Source organism: Mytilus edulis, chromosome 2, assembly GCF_963676685.1.
Source record: "Mytilus edulis chromosome 2, xbMytEdul2.2, whole genome shotgun sequence".
Taxonomy (NCBI): domain Eukaryota; kingdom Metazoa; phylum Mollusca; class Bivalvia; order Mytilida; family Mytilidae; genus Mytilus; species Mytilus edulis.
In genome coordinates, this window is record NC_092345.1 from 51,068,900 (window position 1) to 51,087,574 (window position 18,675).

General features: G+C 29.7%; 1 protein-coding gene across 8 annotated transcripts in view; it reads right to left on the bottom strand.

Moving 5' to 3' along the window:
• Positions 1 to 519: 519 nt before the first annotated feature.
• Positions 520 to 18,675, bottom strand: part of LOC139512385 (coiled-coil domain-containing protein 180-like) — a 44,930-nt gene continuing 26,774 nt past the window's right edge. Inside the window, exons 18-38 of one of the 8 annotated variants that reach the window (XM_071299986.1) lie at positions 18,586 to 18,621; positions 17,389 to 17,612; positions 16,778 to 16,859; positions 16,359 to 16,452; positions 15,794 to 15,974; positions 15,136 to 15,282; positions 14,528 to 14,704; positions 13,929 to 14,112; positions 12,950 to 13,085; positions 12,365 to 12,470; positions 11,565 to 11,626; positions 10,867 to 11,002; positions 8,042 to 8,101; positions 6,621 to 6,768; positions 6,108 to 6,252; positions 5,379 to 5,539; positions 4,899 to 5,036; positions 3,735 to 3,846; positions 2,868 to 2,984; positions 2,205 to 2,329; positions 520 to 1,453 (exon numbers count right to left, since the gene is read on the bottom strand). In XM_071299986.1, the coding sequence (XP_071156087.1) occupies positions 1,325 to 1,453; positions 2,205 to 2,329; positions 2,868 to 2,984; positions 3,735 to 3,846; positions 4,899 to 5,036; positions 5,379 to 5,539; positions 6,108 to 6,252; positions 6,621 to 6,768; positions 8,042 to 8,101; positions 10,867 to 11,002; positions 11,565 to 11,626; positions 12,365 to 12,470; positions 12,950 to 13,085; positions 13,929 to 14,112; positions 14,528 to 14,704; positions 15,136 to 15,282; positions 15,794 to 15,974; positions 16,359 to 16,452; positions 16,778 to 16,859; positions 17,389 to 17,612; positions 18,586 to 18,621 (2,700 nt within the window). In that variant the 3' untranslated portion in view covers positions 520 to 1,324. Of the gene's footprint in view, positions 1,454 to 2,204; positions 2,330 to 2,867; positions 2,985 to 3,734; positions 3,847 to 4,898; positions 5,037 to 5,378; positions 5,540 to 6,107; positions 6,253 to 6,620; positions 6,769 to 8,041; positions 8,102 to 9,751; positions 9,791 to 9,839; positions 9,864 to 10,866; positions 11,003 to 11,564; positions 11,627 to 12,364; positions 12,471 to 12,949; positions 13,086 to 13,928; positions 14,113 to 14,527; positions 14,705 to 15,135; positions 15,283 to 15,793; positions 15,975 to 16,358; positions 16,453 to 16,777; positions 16,860 to 17,388; positions 17,613 to 18,585; positions 18,622 to 18,675 lie in introns of all 8 variants that reach the window. The other 7 variants (XM_071299987.1, XM_071299990.1, XM_071299993.1 and 4 more) reach the window with 7 other exon arrangements.

Sequence of the window (18,675 nt, forward strand, 5' to 3'; positions counted from 1 at the left end):
CCATTGTCCAATGGCGAAATCAAAAGCTCAAACAAATTAAAAACAACTGTCATATTCCTGACTTGGTACAGGTATTTTATTATGTAGAAAATTGTGGATTTAACCTCGTTTATTAGCTAGCTAAACCTTAAACTAAAAGACGAATTGAAAGAGTTGGTATTGCTTTGTCTCATAAAAAAGAATTGCCAACGTAGATACAAGTATCTTGTACAAGGGATGGATAAATCCTACTTTGTAAATAATCACTATGATTCAAACAAAAAATCTCTGAAACGGACATTATCAAGATGCTTGATTTCTTGATTGACAACATATTTGTTATATTTGGAGGACATGTTTTTCTGTGCATATTATACATGGTCACACATTTATGACTTCAACATTTTTGTACCAATTATTCCTGATGAAGGTTGTTGATCCAGAGTAATACTTCCAAATTCATTTTTTTCAACTTTCATTTTAAGAACACTGGTACAGAAAACAGCATATTATCTCTTACAGGCTAAATAACAAGAGATATTTCAATTTGAAATATAATCATTTTAATTCACGAATCTGATAAAAAGTATACATATAACAATCATTTACACAAAGGTCTTGAAATAATAAATAGTTTGGAATGTTTCTTCTCAGGTACTGTGGATGCATCATTTTTTTTAGGAAAATCTTGGATTTTTTTTTGTATAAACAAACTTTTTTTATACCAAAAAATTGATTAAATACAATTACCATTTTATCCTCATTCCACAAAGTTTTGGTCACACAATAATAAATTAGTCCACAGTATTGAAGCATTGGAAGTTGATGCATTTTTTACTAAGTCTGTTAAAAGCAATGCAGTATCACAAAAATAAATAAGCAACACAAGAAATGCATCACATCTTTAAAGTGTTTCTCATTTTTCTTTATTTTTACATTTCAATTTCACTGCTATCAAAACTGTAAATTCTTTCAAGTATTCTATAGCACTTAAGGAAATGGTGATGAACAAAATTTCCTTTCCATGGTTTTCATTACATATTTCGTATAAAAATGAGGCCAAAAAAACAGGAAACAATATTACTTTCCTTTTCTTTTCTTTTCTGGAACTTTCAGAAAGTCTTAGTTTTACACATTTATGCAGCAAAAACTTTAAACATTTAAAAAAAAATTGCTTTATCATATTCATCGAAGCATCTCTGAGAATTCGTAAAATAAACTAAAATAAATAATATGAGAGGACGGACTTTTAATAAATGAGAAAATTGTCAAATATAAAAAAAAAATCTTAAAAAAATATCACAATTTAAAATTATCACAGTAAATGCTATTATTAACAGTTCTTTTAGTATAATTGTTTGACTTTTTCCACTGAAGTATTCCAGCTATCCATCCATCTTTGTTCTGCTAATAACAATTTCTGTTTTTCTTCTTCTATCATCTCTAATGTCTTTTCAAACTTATTTTTATACTCCTGAAAGAGAAGATACTTTTATAAGTTATTTCTTTTAAATAAACAAAAATGTGTTCATAGTAAACAGATGCCCCATTCGCACTATCACTTCTATGTTCATAGACTGTGAAATTGGGGTAAAGACTCTAATTTATTAAAAATTAGAAAGATCATATCAGAGGGAACATGTGTACTAAGTTTCAAGTTAATTTGACTTCAACTTCATCAAAAACTAACTGGATTCAAAACTTTAACCTGAAGCAGGACAGACTACCAGAAGGACGCACAGAACAAAAACATAATGTCCCAAAATTGAAATATGAGGATTGTTTTTTCTCTCCATTAACATTAATGTGGTGAATTTACAAGTTAAAAAGTGTTATAAAATTATGATAGTCTGTACATCTTTATAGTGTTTTTACACAAAAAGTGAAATTGAATTGTTTAACAAAAATAACTGTTACTTTGTCATAAAAAATACCATAGCTTATATATAACATGTAATATATTGTATTTCATGTATATGTACCAAGTTGAACTTTAAAATAAAAATATCTATCTATCTATAACATTTCAGTGGCGTAAGGAATAGACTGGAAGGTGGAAGGAACTTCTTAAATTGATAAGCAATAGATCTGTTCCATAGTTTAATTGTCTAGCTAAAATTTACAATTTCACTCATTTTGCCCATTCCCCTGAAATGATGAAATGAATTATTTACTTGTACATGTAAATTAAAGCTAATATTTTGGTGGTATTGTTTAAAACTAACCTGATAAGCTTTGTCTCTGGCAGTAATAGTAGCAGTATGTCCCAATGTAGTTTTGGCTGTAGTGACCGAGGCTGTTAGCTGAGGTTTACCAGAAGCTTCAGTAACCAGTTCATTAGAGGGCATACCTGAATATTAAAAAAATAAATAATCTCAAAATTAATAAACAAATTTATGTAAACAAAACAACATCTTTATTTGAACAATAACTTTTTTTTTAAAGAAATTTATAGAAATGATCTATAATTATATAATTCTTACAATATTTGTATATCTACATATACTTGAATGTGAATAGTCTTTGGTTTACACTTTTTTAAAAACAGACCATGTTGCAAAACTACTTACATAACGTATATGAAAATACTATGTCGATTTCAAGGTGATAAATTCACACACAATATACATGATTATATCCTGAGGTCCAAAGAACATCGAAATCAAGTGAGAGAAAATTCCAAAAACAACAAATGTATTGGTTGAGAATCAAAAGGATCAAACACATTTTTGCTAGATGTTCCTGATGTGTAAAACTCCAAAACTACATAAAAGTCCTCAGTTAATGAGTTTTAAAGATTGGCCAAGTTTACACACCAATAACTTGTTAAGGATAAGTGTAATAGACTTAGCATACTGATATATTTATCTTTGTTATAAACTACTAACCTGTCCATGTATTTTTTCCTCTTGGGAGGGCGTTTTTATCCTCATCATCTTCCAAAGGCAAACCTTGATTCCTTCTTCTTATAAGTTCACTGGTAGGGTATTTCTTTGGCTCTACCCCTGCAAACATAGATTAAAGGTAATATATAACATATAAAATATTTACCTTATAGATCATTTCAATGATACACCATTGTTGGCTTGGTGTCTAGTGGCATTTATATGCACACTATTGTTGGCTTGGTGTCTAGTGGCATTTATATGCACACTATTGTTGGCTTGGTGTCTAGTGGCATTTATATGCACACTATTGTTGGCTTGGTGTCTAGTGGCATTTATATGCACACTATTGTTGGCTTGGTGTCTAGTGGCATTTATATACACACTATTGTTGGTTTGGTGTCTAGTGGCATTTATATGCACACTATTGTTGGCTTGGTGTCTAGTGGCATTTATATGCACACTATTGTTGGATGGTGTCTAGTGGCATTTATATGCATACCATTGTTGGCTTGGTGTCTAGTGGCATTTATATGCACACCATTGTTGGCTTGGTGACTAGTGGCATTTATAGGCATAACTAGAAAATTTGCATCATAATTTAGTAAAGTGCCAAACTAGTGTTATTTGTTAAAATTATAATGTTAAGCTCTATTTATCATTTATGACATTCTATACATTTTATGCATCCACCTTTGTCGCCAGTCTTTCTGTCAAAAAAATTGCTTGTAAGCTTAGAAAAGTAAAATTATCATCATCATCATCCATAGTGAAAAAAGGTTATTATAAAGTAAGATTGTATCTCATTCTCATCTCCATCCCAAAAACTTCCAAAATAATTCTCCAAAATTATGATAAATCACTACATACTTCCTTTCTCCACATCATCCACAGTCAGAAGATTATCATACTGAACCAGTTGATTTTCAGATGTTCTGGACAACTGTTCTACAAATGTCTTAGCTTGTTCTAATGTCACAACCTGTTGTAAATACATCAAAAAATTAATAGACAAATTTAACAAGGTAAATGATTAATTTTCAAAATTCATCAAAATCATGTTCTTGTGATAGTTTAATGTAAATGTGATAATTAGCACTGTCAGTAACGGTACACATTAGCCTAACTTAATAATTTAGTCAATGTGGGGAAAAAATGAAGACAAGGTTTTGAAACCCTGAACCTTAATGTTGACAGTTGAGGAAGGGAGTAATTAAGGTAGCACAATACAAAGATTTTTCATCCCCAATCAGACATCTTTAAACTGATGTAATTCCAATCATCTTTCTTTAAATTTAATAAATGAGGTACCAAAAGAAAGAAGAATGATTAATCTTTCAAATTGTGATAATTTCATTATGACATAATTATTACATAATTAATTGTGAGCATTACTTACAGGTAAACTGAACATCTCTTGAACTCAAACAAAGGAGAAGGTCCGGTAAGGACTGATTTTGGCCTCAAATTTCAGGTTCATCTGACGAAAGATTTTGACCACTTTTTAAACACTTAAGTGTCTATTTTATTTGAATCAATCAGTTTTTCTGAAAGATTTTAACTGATTTCATGATAAAAAAACGCACCGATTCAAGCTGAAATATGAAAATTGTACCAAATATGCCGGAAAATGTCTCTTTTCAGAAGGTTTTTGTCAAAAATGAAAGTGGCCGCATCCGTGTTCATCTTCAACCTTTATATATGTTATGTATTATCATAAAATACAACTTACATTTTAATATTAAGGATGAACACGAATGCGGCCACTTTCGTTTTACACGAAAACCGTCTTAAATTCAACTAAAATGCTAGAATTGTGAAGATTTCAGTAAATTAGCATGACTTTGTGGTGCTAGTACCCGATATTTTTTCATTGTATTCATATTTATGTAGCAGAAGCATTCTTCTGTCCAATAAATAACTGTAAGTTTACATTTGAACAATTTTGTAAAACTGCTATATTTTGGGGCCAAAAAGGGGTCTTACTGGACCTACTCCTTTCCTTAATCATAGTAATTTAAAATCCAATCCTACCTGTAATTCTTTAGTCTGCTTTTCTACAGTAGATATATAGGCATTATGTCTTTCCAACTCCTTCTCACCAAGAGAAGCTATTCCAGTCTTCTGATGTGGGTGTCCTAGGGTAGGACGTAATAAAGTTGAATGCTCATTCTGAAAATATATATAAATATATATATATAAACAAGTCTAAATTGAAAACAACGTTCAAATCTATGATTGTGTTGGATAAAAACCACAATTTAGCTACCTTGTATTCCTGTGCATGTAAAACAAATTTTATTGCAGAAGGGTCTAAATACAGCACAAACAACATTTTCCAAAAGACCAAAATAAGTGAAAAAGTATATTTTAACAAAACGCATTTTGACTAACAGGTCGAACAACTGATTTACCTGATTTTTTTATGAAGTTGACTGAGATCAATTTGATACTGCCAAATTTACCTGTTTTTTGTGAAGCTGTCTCAGATCTACTAGATACTGTTAAATTTACCTGTTTTTTGTGAAGTTGACTGAGTGTTACAGAGAACTGTTCAGATACAATGTCCCTGGCATCTTTAGATTTGTTTAGCTCAGTCTCCAGTAGATCCTTAAGTAATAAATCAGGTACATGGGAAACAGCCTCTTCAAGTTGTATCAACTGATTTCTGAATTCTGTAAATAATAAATTGAAGTAAGTAAAATACATGTATTGCAAATAATTTGGGTCTCTTTTGATTGACACACATAGCTACTTATTCCGTACATTGTTGTTTAACAGTTTGTTAGAATCTTATCATATAAAATAAAATTGAGAATGGAATATATATGTATATTTGTTTAGTTTTAAGTGGTTCAAAAGTGACAAGATTGTTTAAAAAATTTACAAAACTACATAATTACCTCTTCTTTTTTTTTACTCTAGTCTGTTATAAGTGGGTGACTTTTATTACAGAAAAAATTAACCTCTTGTCATTCAAGTATTAATTTTAATATTAATATATTTTTAGAAAAAGTAGTTTGTATCAGATGTTTCATCATTTTAGTTGAGTTTATGCACAATTTGTCCAACACATACACTTTACTCAATAGAATTAGAGCTTGTCATACATTGTGAAAGTAGAAGCCTCTAGATGTCTTTTTAGCTACCTTGTATTCCTGTTTGCTTATAAATTAAACTTAACACTTCATCTCTTTTTATTTACAATACAGTCAAATTTTCCTGAAATGACATCATACAAACCTTGTAAACATTGATTGTGATACTCATCAGCCTGCGTGAAATATGACTGTAATTTCTGTACAACAACGTCAGCACATAGTTCAAATGTCTCCTGTAAAACCTGTGGTCTGGTTACTTGTCTGTTACCTTTATTTTTGTAATATAACTGTTAAGAAGAAAAATATCAGTACATGAACTAAGATCTCTGAATAACAACGTTGAATACATATTAAACATGTTATCAGATAAAAAAAAAAAACCACCATGTAATTAGATCAGCTGTACGAGATATTATATTGATAAATACAGTTATCTGGAGAACATAAACATCTAAAAAATGTTTTTGAAAGCATTTCCCAATTGAATACTTCTACAATTTATACACTATGTACCTATGTCAATGCTTTTACACCCTAATAAAACTACAAAATGAAGTATTTGATTCTTAAAAAAAATTAAAAAAAAAACAACATTTATTCTTAAATCTATTTGTAGTATTGCTCATTCAAATTTATTTCTCGACTGAAAGATTACCTCTGCAGATGTCAACAGACCATCTAATGCCTCACGTAAATTTCTCCTTATAATTCCCAACAGGTGGTATTCTTCTCCTTCTTCATCTTTTTCTCCAAATATCAAATATTTTTTGTCAAATTTAGTAGATTTACTACTTCTCCTTAACCTGAAAAATCATAAAATGAGCATGTATTGCTTAGATTTTGGTGTATAACAATGTTATATATGATTTATGAAATGCTACATATACTTGAAATGATGGGACAATGAAAAATGAAAATCACTGAAATAAACAAAACCAAAAGATCAAGTTATAATGGAGCAATGCATAACACTTAAACAAATTAGCATTAAGTTAATGATTATCATAAAATACTATCAACCCGAACTATGTTCAAAATTCAAAAGAAAAACCGCCTCTTATTGTATTTTTTTTTAATCTAAAAAATACTTTTTTAGCTATTTCATTTAATTTAGTTTCAAAAAAGGAATTTATAAAAAGACAAATCCGAACACATTTCAGAACAATGCATTTCCCCATAACATTGTCATATCCAGAAGTCACATGCAAATTAACAACTTCAAAGAAAGTAAAAAAAAACCAAACTGAAAAACATATAGAACAAAACCCTTCATATGTTTTTCAAATTTGAAGAAAAAGGTATGATAAGGTCATATTTAGGACCCTTGAACTGGAAAATCTAAAAGTATAATAAATCTACAAAACAATACCAATCAGATGTTCACAAGACTCTAATCTGTAGGCAATCAGTATTTATATTTTTGAATTTTGCCTTGCATATTGGCATATGTACTTCTTAACCTGCTTATTAACCTCAAATTTCCCCTTGCAATAATATTACGACAAAGTTAAATCACCAATTCAAGTCAACTCAATTCTTTATTACTTTAAGCACATTATATACCAGTTAATCAGTATGAAGAAATTCACGTCAACTGCATCTAAAGAAAGTGTTTTGCCCATAGGCAACTAGAATGGACAAAGCTTCTTGTATAAGGACACTAAAAAAATCTCTGGTCATTCTTTATGATGTCAAGTGGTTTTAATTCATCCCAAGTCTAGAAATGTAGGGAATAAATTTAACATATCTCTGAAATTGTCATTACCCAAAAACAATAAACTTAGCTTTTACTCAATACATGTAGTACACATTATGTACACACATATATCAGGGTAAAGATATAACCAAATTTTAAAACTAAACAAAAAAATAATAACCTGAACCTGAACAAGATTTTTAGTGAAATCTGTGTAAACCAAACCCTGAAGAAAACTAAAAGTTGTATTTGAACTTTACTTGTTCTATATCTCTCTTGTATAATTCCATTGCATTAATCCTGAATAATTAAAAAAATCTATTCAAACTTTCTAGCATCAGAAGGGTTTGGTAAATACAGATTTCCCTGTATAAAATTACCCTGGCTTTATGGCTGCTTTCACACTTACAATCATGCCAATAGTTTGTATTGGTACCATACTATTAAAACAATACTAATTGATTTATTCTTATAAAAATAACAAGCTGTGGTAGACTTCTTTTAGAGGGGTGGGTATAATTTGGTTTCATTGAGACTTTCTTTTCATCCCATCATGAGGAATTTTCTTTGTTTTACATATTTTACATTCGAAATAATACATACCAAAAGGAACAGACACAAGTTATAAAACTTATGATTGTCTACCCTAAATTTTTTAACTTAAACTTGCAGTGAGGTGAAAGTTTTTTTTTCTCCATGCGACAACCTTGTGGTGACTTTGATATGAACAGCAATACCATCGCTGTTTCTTCGCTTTTCATGTACTGATTTTGAGTAATGAAAGGATACCCACAATCCTTTGTCTTTCTATTGAATGCTAACAAAATATCATACTAAAACATCCTTATCCCTTAAATATGAAATATTTTCTGATTGTTTTAATTTGTTTGTTTTTACCAGAAAAGAAATGGTCCTTTATGTACATGGGATTCATACTGGTAGCCAGGTTTTAAAATGTAGATAAATAAGCACTGTCAAAGTCAACGTTCTGATTGAATTGTCACTGTTAAACTTGAGTTTGCTAGTCCAAATAACCCTGGCTACAGGCCCTGGATTGCTACTAGCATAAAACATGAACAGAACAATTCTTAAACAAACTCTTTTATAAGTTGTCTAATCACTATTGATAAACAACAAAGGCATATTTTCTAGCTTTACACAACCTGTCTACCAAATTAAACAAACGTTTGACAATCATTTATATATTAATCTATTTCAGGGGTTTGGGGAGTCTTTAGATAGGATTTTATTTAAAAGTATTTAGTAATGAACTTACCCTGAACCTTTTTTTAAAATAAACTCTATATAATTGAGTATACTTCTTTAATAATTAATGGACCATATTTTTAACTGCTGAGGCAATAATTCTGTTTTTTTACAGCTGTTATCCTAATACTAACCAGTTAAAGGTTTGGTTTGCCTGCTTGCTTTGTTTCTAGAAATGTTTGCTGAAGCATTGTAATTAAGATTCACATCTGCAACCAATAGATAGGGGTGTTTCAACTTGAAACAAACACCCCTAACTTCCAATAACATTTATAAGTATAATGTATACAAGTTGAATCCTTACCTATCTATTGAGCAAATATTTTTACAAACAAAGCAAGCAAGTCACCCAAACCTTTAACTTTCAAGCATTAGGATAACAGCTTTAATACAGATTACTTTAAATTCAGATATTATTGCAAGGTTTTTATAAACTGGATGATTATTACAATTTGCACCCTGAAATCTGTTACATATATCTGTATGCAGCTTTTTCTAAAATGGCGATGAATAATATTGCAGTTTTGTCCATTCTTCGAGAATTGCAATATTCAAAGCACACATACAGTATTAGCTTATTTCTTTTTTCAATTGAGACACTAACACCTTTAAAATACTGCCTATTTATCAGTTAAGCTTAGGATTCATTATGAAAGTTAATGTTTGAATAGCAGGCATCCTGGAACAAAACATGACCACCAAAATAATTAGTTAATATATCAGACAAGTTAAAGGAAGGGAGATAACTCAAATCAAATAATTAGTAAAATCTGTTGTCCAACACCACCACTTGTTAAAACGTGCACCACACAACCACACTTTACCTAGGGGCCGCAGTAGGCGTCCCATGAAAGCTTGGTTCTCTAAAAAAATTAATTCTCTTGTAAGTTTTACAAAAGGTTAAAAATTTACCTAGACACTGATCCTTCTCTTTCACTAACAAAAAGAAATTCCATAAAATACATAAAATGCAAATTTTCAATTAATAGTTCTCCATTCATGATCATAATAAAGAATATACTTTTCTATTTTGATTTCTATTTTTTGTTTTAATTAATGCTATTTTTTCCCCCACTATAAAAATAATGAGCAAAAATCTCACCATTGAACCAGTAACATTCACTGGTCATTTTATCTTGAAACTTTTTTTCTATGTTATAATTTTATTCCATACTAGTTTTTCTTTTTGTTGATATTTGAATTTGTGGTTAATGCCAAAGTCTGCATATAAACATAAGGAAATTTGAACTTTATTGAACATTTGAATTTGAGCTTTACCTTTAAATACATCATTTAAGAAAATTGATACCACACATAATAATAAATCCACAGTATTTAATTTTTTCTTCTTTAAAGATTTTATATAATGGTAAATTTGTGCTATATAGGAAGTGTACATATATAATGCTATTAAAAATCCATTTGATAAATACAAGTTCACAAAGACACATATATTGGAAGACACAATTATGAATATATAAATACATTGGGATATACAAAAATAAATATATCTAAATATTGGGATGCACAAAAAAATATATATGGATATTGGAATAATACAGTTGAATTTTATTGTGTCGTTAAATAATCTTAACCATTAGTTATTTTATTTTAAGTCTCAAGAAAAAAACTAAGTAAATGATTAAAAGAATCCATGCCATATTGTTTTTCAGACCATAAATAGTGCAATACATATGTTCCATGTAGAATTTATCAAAATTTAAAAAAAGTATTTTTATAATGTTTCTAATTGAAAATTGGTACTAAATCAAAATCTATTCATCAACAGCCAATTTAAAAAAATAACAAATTCAATTACCTAGTCAATTAAATTGATATTAACACCTTGATAAAAAATAAACAACAAAATTCAACTGTATGTGGTTGTTCAGAAATTTGTTTCTGGTATCAAACAAGAAAGAAATACATATGTACACACCCTGATTGGACTCTTTTAGGAGGACTATCTGTTGGAAGTCCACTATTTGGTCCTCGTTTCTGTTTAGATTTGTCTGTTGGGGTACTGACTGACAATGATGACTTCATTTTCTCTCTCATTTCTAATTGTTGTCCAACTAAAAATAATTAAGTTTATAAAATCATGAATTGGCAATGTTAAGTTTATTGATGAATCTGAATAAGTATCATGATATCTAATTTAAAAAAGCCAGACAAATATTTACTGCACTAACAATGAAATGTTCTTTTCATTCATTTTGTGTTGGAGGATATGCGTGAAAGTTTCCTCTTTTATTCTGTAGAATTTGTATTAAGGTATATGCCAATGACAAAATGTTGTATAATCAAAATATCAAAAATGTTCATAACAATAGTAAGACCTACAAAAAGCTGTGTTTGTATTTGTGATATGTCTCATTCACAATAGGGGTGTCTTATCTCTCAAATATTACAGTGTAACCTGTGTGATCCGACACACTGAGAGGCCAGAAAAAAATGTCAGATTAAGCAGGGTGTCGGAATACGCAGGTTTTTCCTGCAAGAATAGGCATATTTTGGGACCATGAAAATGTGTCGGATAACGCAGGATGTTGAAATACTCATGTGTCAAATTAGGCAGGTTACATTGTTCTTATGTTTGATGTGCGACCAATTTAAAATTGAATTATTTACACTTACATGGAGTTGTCTCCCCATCTATGTCAGCATCCATTCCAAACCTCATCTTTGTTTTCTGTGTTCTGTTAATAAGAAAAGTCATGGTTAACAGTGAATGATATCATATACATGATACATCTTTCAACTCAAAAAGGAAAAGTTAATATTGGACAATTGTAATCTGCAGACAATGTCAAATTAACTTATCTCCTGAAGTACATACTATCCCACAAGTTTCATTTAGGCAAACAGCATTTCTGTGTTTCGAATATTTATACAAACATATATATCAACAGTGAAAAGAGATTGTTTGAAATATGTTATGAGTTAGATGCAATATATCTTTTATAAGGGTATTGATTATTGGAAGGTTATGATATAGCTACATGCAAATATTGAATTCAACAATTTATTGCTGAATTTGACAACTAATAAGTTGCCATTTTTTTTTTTTTTTGCCAAAACTTGCTTATTACATGCTGCATTGTGACATATAGTTGTAACTTTATTTGGTCTCAATTGGAGAGTTGTCTCATTGATATGATTATTTTATATTGATACATAAATAAAGTCTTATGCTAAAAGAATTGGAATAAATAAAATATCTGCAAAATTTGAAGTGATGAATTTGTTAACTTGTATCAGAATTCTGACACTTCTAGAACTGTCAATTTTAAATTGCAAAAGTAGCATACTAATTTGATTAGCAATGACAAATAGCATGGAATTTGACAACAGACATAGAATAGATAATAGTTATGCATCAACTTCCTTCCTGAGTATTACATGGGAGAGTATTTGAATGAGGAATCTAAACTTACTTTAATATACTCTTGATTACCCCAACAGAGGGATCTTCTGTTGGTTGTTTTCCTGCTTTACTGATAGGTGTTGGTGTTGAGTCGGCTCCAGTGAAGACAACACGTGCTGTAAAAACATTGTATAATTGGTTTGCACATCATTATTTTTACTATTGTATAGTCATGATCAGATGATGCTGACATGACATTAATCTCTTATCAACACAACAATGATACATTTATACAAATTTATGGTTTAAAATAGATGTTTAAAGTTGTTATCATCCCTTTAAGATCATAATATAGTTATCAAAATATACTAAACTTAATGATTTGTTTTACAGATTGTGAGGTATTTAATAAATAAGTTACTTCTAATTGAGCATCTGTTTTTACCAAATATTTGATGCCTAAAATTGTGGGTTAATTTAAATTGAAATGTGAATAACTTATGTCTGGTCAGTGTCATAAGTTTTTACTTTAAGATGGCTTTTTACAATATCAAGTTTTTTTGTATAACAATTAATACAAAAAGCTTCAGATATTTTATTTAAACAATACCATAAAACTAGTCAAACAAAATATTCAATAATATGAACATTTTACCAATGGCTGGAGGTCCCTGCATTGCAGAGGTTGGTCTGGTAATTGTGTCCTTCGTACAATTCAAGAATATACTTCTAGCATGGTAGGAATCAAACACTAACTTCAGTGATTCATTCAATTGTGATGATGATATTTGCTAAAACGATAAATTCAACATAAATTTTTTACAGAACAATGAGAAATCTGTGTACCAATAAAATTGCTTAATTCAATTCCGATCAAAAGGTCAACATCTGAGGCAAGCAGATAAAAATTCATTAATCAATATCCACAAAATATACTTCTGCCAGCAAACAAATTTGAGCAAAACCCATTCAGCATAGAAAATTATACCTAAGGTGACGACCTATAGTTGATTATTTGGTCTTTTGTAGAGTGTTGTCTCATTGGCAATCGTACCACATCTTCTTTTTTATATTAACCCCGCCACATTTTGATTGTGCCTGTCTCAAGTGAGGAACCTATAATTCAGTAAATTTAATTGTCGTTTGTTGCTATATGTCATATGTGAGTTTTTGGTAATTGTATGTCATAATTCAGGCCGTTAGTTTTCTCATTTGAATTGTTTACATTGTCTATTCAGGACTTTTCATAGCTTTTCTAAGCTGTATGAGTTTTGCTCATTGTTCATGGGCGTACAGTGACTTATCGTTATTGACTTCTACATCATTTGGTCTCTAGGCGAGAGTTGTCTCATTGGTAATCTCACCACATCTTTTTAAAATTCTTATATTGGTTAAAATTTTTCTTTCTTCAAAGAATCTTTTTTTTTTATTTTTTTTATCTCAGGGCTATTCCATCAAAAATTATGTGGGAGGGTAGGAAGGGAAGTTTAATTATTGAATGTGGGACATGGGTTTTTTCAGTATGCATCCATTACCATTATGCAAAATTATTTAAAAAATGGTTCTTGGTTGTAGGGATATTTCTAAAACCCCTTCCTACCCTCCCACATACATTTTAATTGAATAGTGCTCACCTCTTTATCCAGGTTAGGTCTTTCACAAGCATCAATCCTCCTGATGACATCATTGAGGTACTGGGCTAGTTGTTGAGCCTGAGAATTACTATTGGCTACCTCAGCCTTAATCTTAACTTGTGTGTTTGTCAACCATCTGGCTATCCTCTCCATAAACACAAGATCTATCATGTGGTGTTTAAATCTAAACAAAAAAAAGACATTGTGAGAATTGTAATAAATTTAAGAGAAAGTTCTAACGAAAAATGATATTCACTCTTTTTATGCCCGAGCTACACATTTTTACAAGGATTTGAATGTACAAAAAATATTTGAATTTCACACAATTGTGCTTATGTACATGTAATATAAATGTGAAAATTGAATGCGTTGTATATTGATGTTTTTTTGTAATCACTCATAGAAACCTTCCTATTTTTTAAGTATAGCAGCATACACTATTTCTTACCACAATTATCAATATGGTCTTTTTTCATCTTTGCTATATTTTGTTTTCCCTCTACATTTAGCAAATAACAATCAATCATTTTTTTCCCCCGACCACAATAAAGAGTACAGGTTCATCAGTTTGAGGAGGAGAATATCCATTATTCACTTACCTGTCATCAAATTCTACCACAACTTTAGTGACCTGTTCTCTACGTTTGGATTCTAGTCCTTCCAGTTCTAACATTATAGCACCCTCACATTTATCTATTTTCTGGGAAGATTGGTCCAACTTTTTACAATATTCTCTAATTTCCTCTGGACAAAAATTACCACCATCAGAAAATACCCTAAAAATATATTTCAAATATCTCAATGACTTAACTTATCAATTTATCCACACATATTTTTTTTGTGTTTTTTTGTTTTGTATTTTTAAAATGACCACATGAGTATTATTATTTATTATTTGTTGGTAGCAAAATTTTGAAAAATATGTAGGTCTCTATAAAAATAATATTTAAATACCGTCATGTACTAACTTTTAAAATTTTAGGAAATACTGTTCTTTATATTCAATGAATACCCAAATATCGAATTCCTGGTTCAAGTAGTGTTATATGGGTACATAGTTCCAGCGGTAGGAATATTTAATGAGTAAATTGGTAGGAATTATGATTAAATAGATCATTGAGGAACATTATTTTATAACTGATATAGAACTATATACACAGAATTAATCTGAATTTGGATTATATGAAATAGACCATATAAAACCTACTTAAATGACTTTATAAATCTAGCATTTGATTCACGTAATCGCTGAAGTGTGTCATCTAGATGCTGACGGAAATTCTTCAATGATGTTCTAATCATTGTCATAAACTTTTCTGATTCTTCTTTCAACTGCATACGTAGAGAAGCCAATCTACAAGAAAAACATAAAACATGTTACATCAATTCTTCAAATAATTGAACCTCAAGATTTCTTTGGAAGTCCAGTTGCAAAAAGTATATCATATAAGTTAAAACCATCTCATTCTGAAGACCAGAAAACTTCTGAAATCTTGGTTTTTGCACATCAGAAATTTGTTTTATTTTCTTTCCACATGTAAATTATTTTCAGAGAAAGAAAAAATTGTTTTTTTCAAAAATATTTGTAGATACATTATTTATGTTCTTCTCTGGTCAAGATCCATGTGTTGAAATAGAAAGCAGCTTATGGAAGTTAACAACTTTTTATATTTAATCTACCAGATAAAATGTGGAAAACAATTAAGGAAAACAAACCTGCAATAACTCAAAACATATCTGATAACCACAAAGTTGTTCAAATGTCTCACCATTACACAAATATGGAAAAATAAAGTGCAACAACTAACCGAAAGGATACAGCAGATGACTACAGTCCTTACAAGACTAAACTGCACAATACTTACTTTGAAGATTTAGTAGCATTTATAAAGACCAGTTCTAGAGCTTCAATATCTTCCCTGAACTTGTGTGTTAGTTTATTATGCTGTTCTTCCATGTTTGTAAATTCTTGTTTCAGATCAGTCAGAGCCTGTTGAACACCTTTGGTGTGTCTTGACACTCTCTCAGAATGCATCACAAGTTCAGCTGTAAAAAAATCAGATTGTCATTGTTTATTGATATATTCCAAGTTTGAAAAAGTCATGTTTTTAATTTTAATTTTTTATATTCAATGTGTTTAGAAACTATTTGCACAAAGCTTTTATTCCTTCTATATCCGAAAATGTTACGAAATGTTCCTCAATGAACTCTTTAAAATTAATGCTGAAAGATAAAAAAATTAAAATAAATTAAAATTAATGTTACAATGTCATACAGTGACTAATATCTCTCAATTCCCTTTCCCTTAAAAAGAAAAGGGGAAAATACTATCTTAATAACATTGTGAACATCTAAATAAAGAAGGGAGATAACAAATTACCTGCTCTGACATTGTGTACATCCAAATATTAAAGGGAGATAACAAATTACCTGCTCTGACATTGTGTACATCGAATTCTGCTCTACGAGACCTTGGTTTGTGAAGATGTAACCGTAAATCTAATTCACTGTTCAGTTCTTCACACTGAAATATAAGTAAAATATTGTTTAGCAAATGCTATTTAAGATACCTCATACAAAGCTTAAAAGAGAATTTTTTATATGTGAACATAAAAAATATGTCTAAAAACTATTTATAAATGATAATTAATTAATACAACTTCATATGTGTATGTTTCTATTGTACAAAGATTACTACTTTGAGAATTTTAGAAGTTTACAAAAACTGCTTTAAAAGCCCTAAAATTGATTTGTATACTGTAAATTCAATATTTAATAAATGCATGTAATACTGTAATTCATACAGTAATGTCAGATAACATATTCAGAAGGTAATATTATGTGCTTACTTTAGAAACAACAACACTTTCAGATCTCTCAGAGGCTTGTTCTGTCCATTCTTCTAAATGGTTCAGGAAATTCAATCTTATGCTGTAATATATAATCAGTGGAAATCAAATAATGATATGGCGTTAAATAAAATAGAAATACAACATATGCCAACGATATTGTCAAGAAGAAAGTCCTGTCATATAACTCAGACAAAACATATCTGAGGCAATCTTCTGTGGATTCATGTATTTTGTGGGTACCAATTTTCGTGGATTGATGAAAAATGTGTGGGTCCCCTGTACCCACGAAATCCACAAAAATTGGTATCCATCTAATATTAATAAATCTACAGTCGTGGGAAGGTATATATATAGTATGTACCTATTTCCTCTAATAATAACTTAACTATTACAAATCATTGAAGCATTTAATGTAGGTTAAGGTAGTTTAAATGAAATACACTTTTACTACTTAACCCTTCACGATAAAAGACTGGATTTCTTCCAGATTTGTTTTTTACATCCTTGTGCAAGAAACTTTTAAATTCTCAATTTACACTCATTAATTAATGTTTCAGATGTTGATGTTCTGTTTTAAGAACATGAATTTCAAAATCATTTTAACTTACCCCTTTTTTGTCTCATTTATCAATGAGACTTCTACGGTTATATTTTTGATGTAGTCTGGTTGTGTCCTTGGTGATTCTACTTCAGTCAAGAAAGCAGCTGTCTGTGATTTGTCTCCTGTCAGACCATATTCCCCTGACTCAGTCGATATATAAAACATTGTTCCTTTTTCTGTCCTTAAAATCTCTGTGATGGCTTCTGAATTAGTAGTCTCCTTAGATTTTCCCTGTTAAAAATTTCATTTGATAAAATTTTATTTGAATTCGCAAAGTAAATATAACAACAGATATATAGATATAGATTTATATATTGGAATTCAGCTGGTTTTTTTTCCTAGCAACATGAAATGTTTCTATGAATTTGATAAAATTTCTTCTAATCTTTAGATTTATGCACAACTGAAAGGATTTTTTAAAAATATAATGTTGAAGGAAAGAGGTAAGGCTAATCCCCCATTAATTCATATTACACCAAGTTTGATTTAACAAATCGATCTACGATCTTTTATCAGACTTTAATATTTAAATTTGGTTAGTCCAATAAGAAAACTGACCAGCTTGCCTACAACATACGGACCATGGGAAATAACTCTAAAACAGATAATGTCAAAGGAAAACTATCTATAGATCCTTTTGTATTTAAATTCCACTTGATAAGTTCAGATTTAAAATTTTGCAAATAAAATCATTTTATTTTTTGTAAAAAGAGGTATATTATTTAAACATGATATTTAAAAAAAACAACAACAACAAAATGAAAATATAAAACTGAATAATAAATCTGAAAAAAAGATGATTCTTTGATATGTTTTAAAAATAACTTGTGTCAAATCTGTGTCCCATTAAGAAGGCTTGCACTTTTAATACTATCAAATATTTACCATTGGGCAATCATTTAATCTGATTTAAGTTTGCAGAACTACCCAAAGGTGATCTTTGTTGATTTAATTTTTTTTTTTAACTAAATGTACAATCACAGACAATGTCTACAAATTAGAAAGGAGACATGATTAGGTGAAAACATGCTTGAGTAGCAAGAGGAATTCCTGAAAAAGGAAATCACAGCAACATGCATATCTGGAATAGAAAAAACAATCTAGACAGTCAAAGTGCAATATAAAACATGCAATGTGCAATTATTATTGATCACAGATTGGTAAAGTTGCTACGAAGGTCCATGCATATTGCTATGTCACTCACATCAAACTCAAACTCATCATCTTCATCGTCCTCATGCTAAAATACAATATACAATGAAGCTATTTATCTATATAATGTATCATAGTGCTT